The 2,855-nt window shown below is 39.0% G+C and overlaps 1 protein-coding gene across 1 annotated transcript; it reads right to left on the reverse strand.

The window, feature by feature from the left end:
* Positions 1 to 1,004: 1,004 nt before the first annotated feature.
* LOC121161063 (normal mucosa of esophagus-specific gene 1 protein-like) lies at positions 1,005 to 1,257 on the reverse strand. The gene has a single exon (XM_040987349.1). It carries the CDS (start codon positions 1,255 to 1,257, stop codon positions 1,006 to 1,008), a length of 252 nt encoding a protein of 83 aa, XP_040843283.1. The 3' UTR covers position 1,005.
* Positions 1,258 to 2,855: the final 1,598 nt, after the last annotated feature.

Raw genomic sequence — 2,855 nt, forward strand, 5'->3', positions numbered from 1 at the left:
CCTCTGAGGTAATGCATGCTTATTCCTCCATCTGAGTCATTGTAAAAAAAAAAATCTCATTTTGAAAGACTGAAGGAATGAAATGCTGTCTGAGATAATTCCCTCAGCCCTCTTGGCCCATCCTTGTCCTGTCCACTGCTTCCTTCAGCACTCTTGGCCCATCCTCGTCTTGTCCGTTGTTTCCCACTGGGTCTACCTGTTGGACCTATGCAGCAAACATCACTCTCTACATCACACAGATGACAGTGTTGGGATTTCATGCTTATTTGTCTATATACTCATATTAGCCAATAAGCAACATGAGGAAGATTTGAGAACTCCCCTCTGGAATGTAGACTAATTCCCTTAATATGAGCTCTCACTGTGCCTATAGTTTTTCTTTGTAGTGCTGACTGGTAATGAGTTACTCAATGTTTGTCTTGTCTTCAACTGTTGGCTCCATAAGGGTCTATTTTATTTATTGCTATAATTTCAGCACCACAACATGGGGTACACGCTCTGTGCATGTTTATGGGATGATTAACAGGCAGGACTTGAATATGTCTTGTTCTTCCTAATGTTGGTGCCTTTAAAATAGTGCCTGTTCTATTATAGATGCTCAGTGAATATTATTTGTATAAAAGCAAGTATGTATAGTTCCTCATTCAGGTTCTTGAAGATAAATGCTGCTTTTTTTTTTCTTGCACAAATTTGTTGTATTATAGGCATCGCATGTACAATTCTATGCAGTTCAGAAAAAAAAAACACATCCTGGCATCAGAAACACACAAATTCCAATATTCAAAATTCGAAAATTTACAATAATAAACACCAAAACTTATGTTTGGACTATGTAGTTAGGACTGCGCTACCTTGCATCCTTTATCCAGAGTCCAGAAAAATTGGAGGCAAACCTAAAAATGTAACAGAAGCACTTCTGCACACTGCCACCCATAATTGAGTCTGTGTGGAAATGTTTCCACTAGATTCATAGAGTACTCTTTGCAAGGAAGAGGCAACGACTGCTCATTTGGTTGCCTTGTGGACCTTTTCCAGCTCTTCAATGGGCTTCCACTTTTGGTTGATTGTTACAAGCTTTTGAGATACAGTTGGATCCACAGCCTCCAAGGGTTCTGGATTTCTTTTCCGATCAATGATCACATTGATTTTCTGCAAGGAATACACAGCAAAGGATGAGGCTCTGACTGCCGCAAAGCTTATAAAGGCTACTAAAGGAATGAGTTCCTTTTTCTTCATAAGGAGTTGGAAAAGACTCATGATGACTTCAGCATAGGACGTGCAATCTAGAATTTAAAAATTTTTTTATTATTTTATGATACAGTTCCATAGATTGTGGGATTTTCCTTATCCCTTCCCCAAAGCCCTCCCCCCTTATTGAGTTCCCCTTTATCATTACTATAGTATAGTTTTTCATACACAGTCATATGTCCATTATTACAGGCATGGACAATGGCAGAGTCCAGCATTCTAGTGTCAAGATATAGTTAACAGTTTCATTGGGAGTACATCTTTAGTCTGGAAGTAGAAATGCATATTACATTGTGTCCTCACATCTGGATATGATAGTCTTCATTACACAGTTACTATACATCCCTTTAAACGAAAAGCCACAATACAAAATGAACAACAGGAAAAAAAAATAGAAACATACAATGCCAGGAAGTTAAATAACATGCTCCTAGATATGATAGTCTCCATTACACAGTTACTATACATCCCCATAAATGAAAAGCTTCAGGGCCCGGTGCGGTGGCCTGGTGGCTAAAATCCTTGCCTTGAATGTGCTGGGATCCCATATGGGTGCCAGTTCTAATCCGGGCAGCTCCACTTCCCATCCAGCTCCCTGCTTGTGGCCTGGGAAAGCAGTGGAGGATGGCCCAAAGCCTTGGAACCCTGCTACCCATGTGGGGAACCTGGAAGTTCTTGGCTTCTTGGCTTTGGGTTGGTGCAACACCAGCTGTTGTAGTCACTTGGGGAGTGAATCATCAGGCGAAAGATCTTCCTCTCTGTCTCTCCTCCTCTCTGTATATCTGACTTTGTAATAAAAATAAGTAAGTCTTTTTTTAAAAAAATGAAAAGCTGCATAACAAAATAAACAACAGGAAGAAAAAAAATTAACAACACCATATGTTGTTTTAAATAATCTTAAAGATGCAGGAAGAGACACTGAGGTGATAAAGATCTACTTGCTCAAAATGTGAACAAGATGAAGTCAGAAACTTGAATTCTGACTCCAACGTCTATTTGTCCTCAGCACCATGTCCGGAGCAACTGAGCAAGCTGATTTGACAAGAGTGATGCAGTTCCAAAATTGTGAAACTTGGGTGTGCATATAAGACACCTGGGCATCCTGAGAACAGGCAAGTTATGAGTCAGTGGGTTCAGAGTAGGGCCTGTGATTCTGTATCTCTAAGTTCCGGGGTGATGACCACACCTTAAGCATAGCAAAGATTTCTGGTACAGTGACCACAAAATTAAGTAGCAAATGTAATGACAAGCTACAGAATAAATATACTACCATATATACTTAACAGTACCAACAGAGACAACAAAGTAGATACAAAAAAATTTGTTAATATAAGATTGGTTATTAAGGAATTGAATACTCAATCAAGATTGGTTGTTTTCATTGATCAAATTCAATAGATGATTGTTCAGCTGTCTAATTCTACTCCTGGGAAGAGAAGGTCTATAAATTTGAGACCAGATCTTCATTTTCACATTTCATCAATATAAAGTCAAAAACAATATGGTCTTGGTCAAAATGAACTACAAACTTTATAATGGTCTGTTTTTTGTGATGGTACAGCTGCCTTGTCTTAGCACAGGTTCTTGGAAGATAGAATTCGAGACAG

This window comes from Ochotona curzoniae, unplaced genomic scaffold, assembly GCF_017591425.1.
Source record: "Ochotona curzoniae isolate NIBS_2020 unplaced genomic scaffold, NIBS_Ocur_1.0 contig_4612, whole genome shotgun sequence".
NCBI lineage: Eukaryota > Metazoa > Chordata > Mammalia > Lagomorpha > Ochotonidae > Ochotona > Ochotona curzoniae.

Bases quoted from the DNA above. Each gene is read 5' to 3' on its own strand.
- LOC121161063 (XM_040987349.1), bottom strand. From the start codon at position 1,257: ATGAGTCTTTTCCAACTCCTTATGAAGAAAAAGGAACTCATTCCTTTA.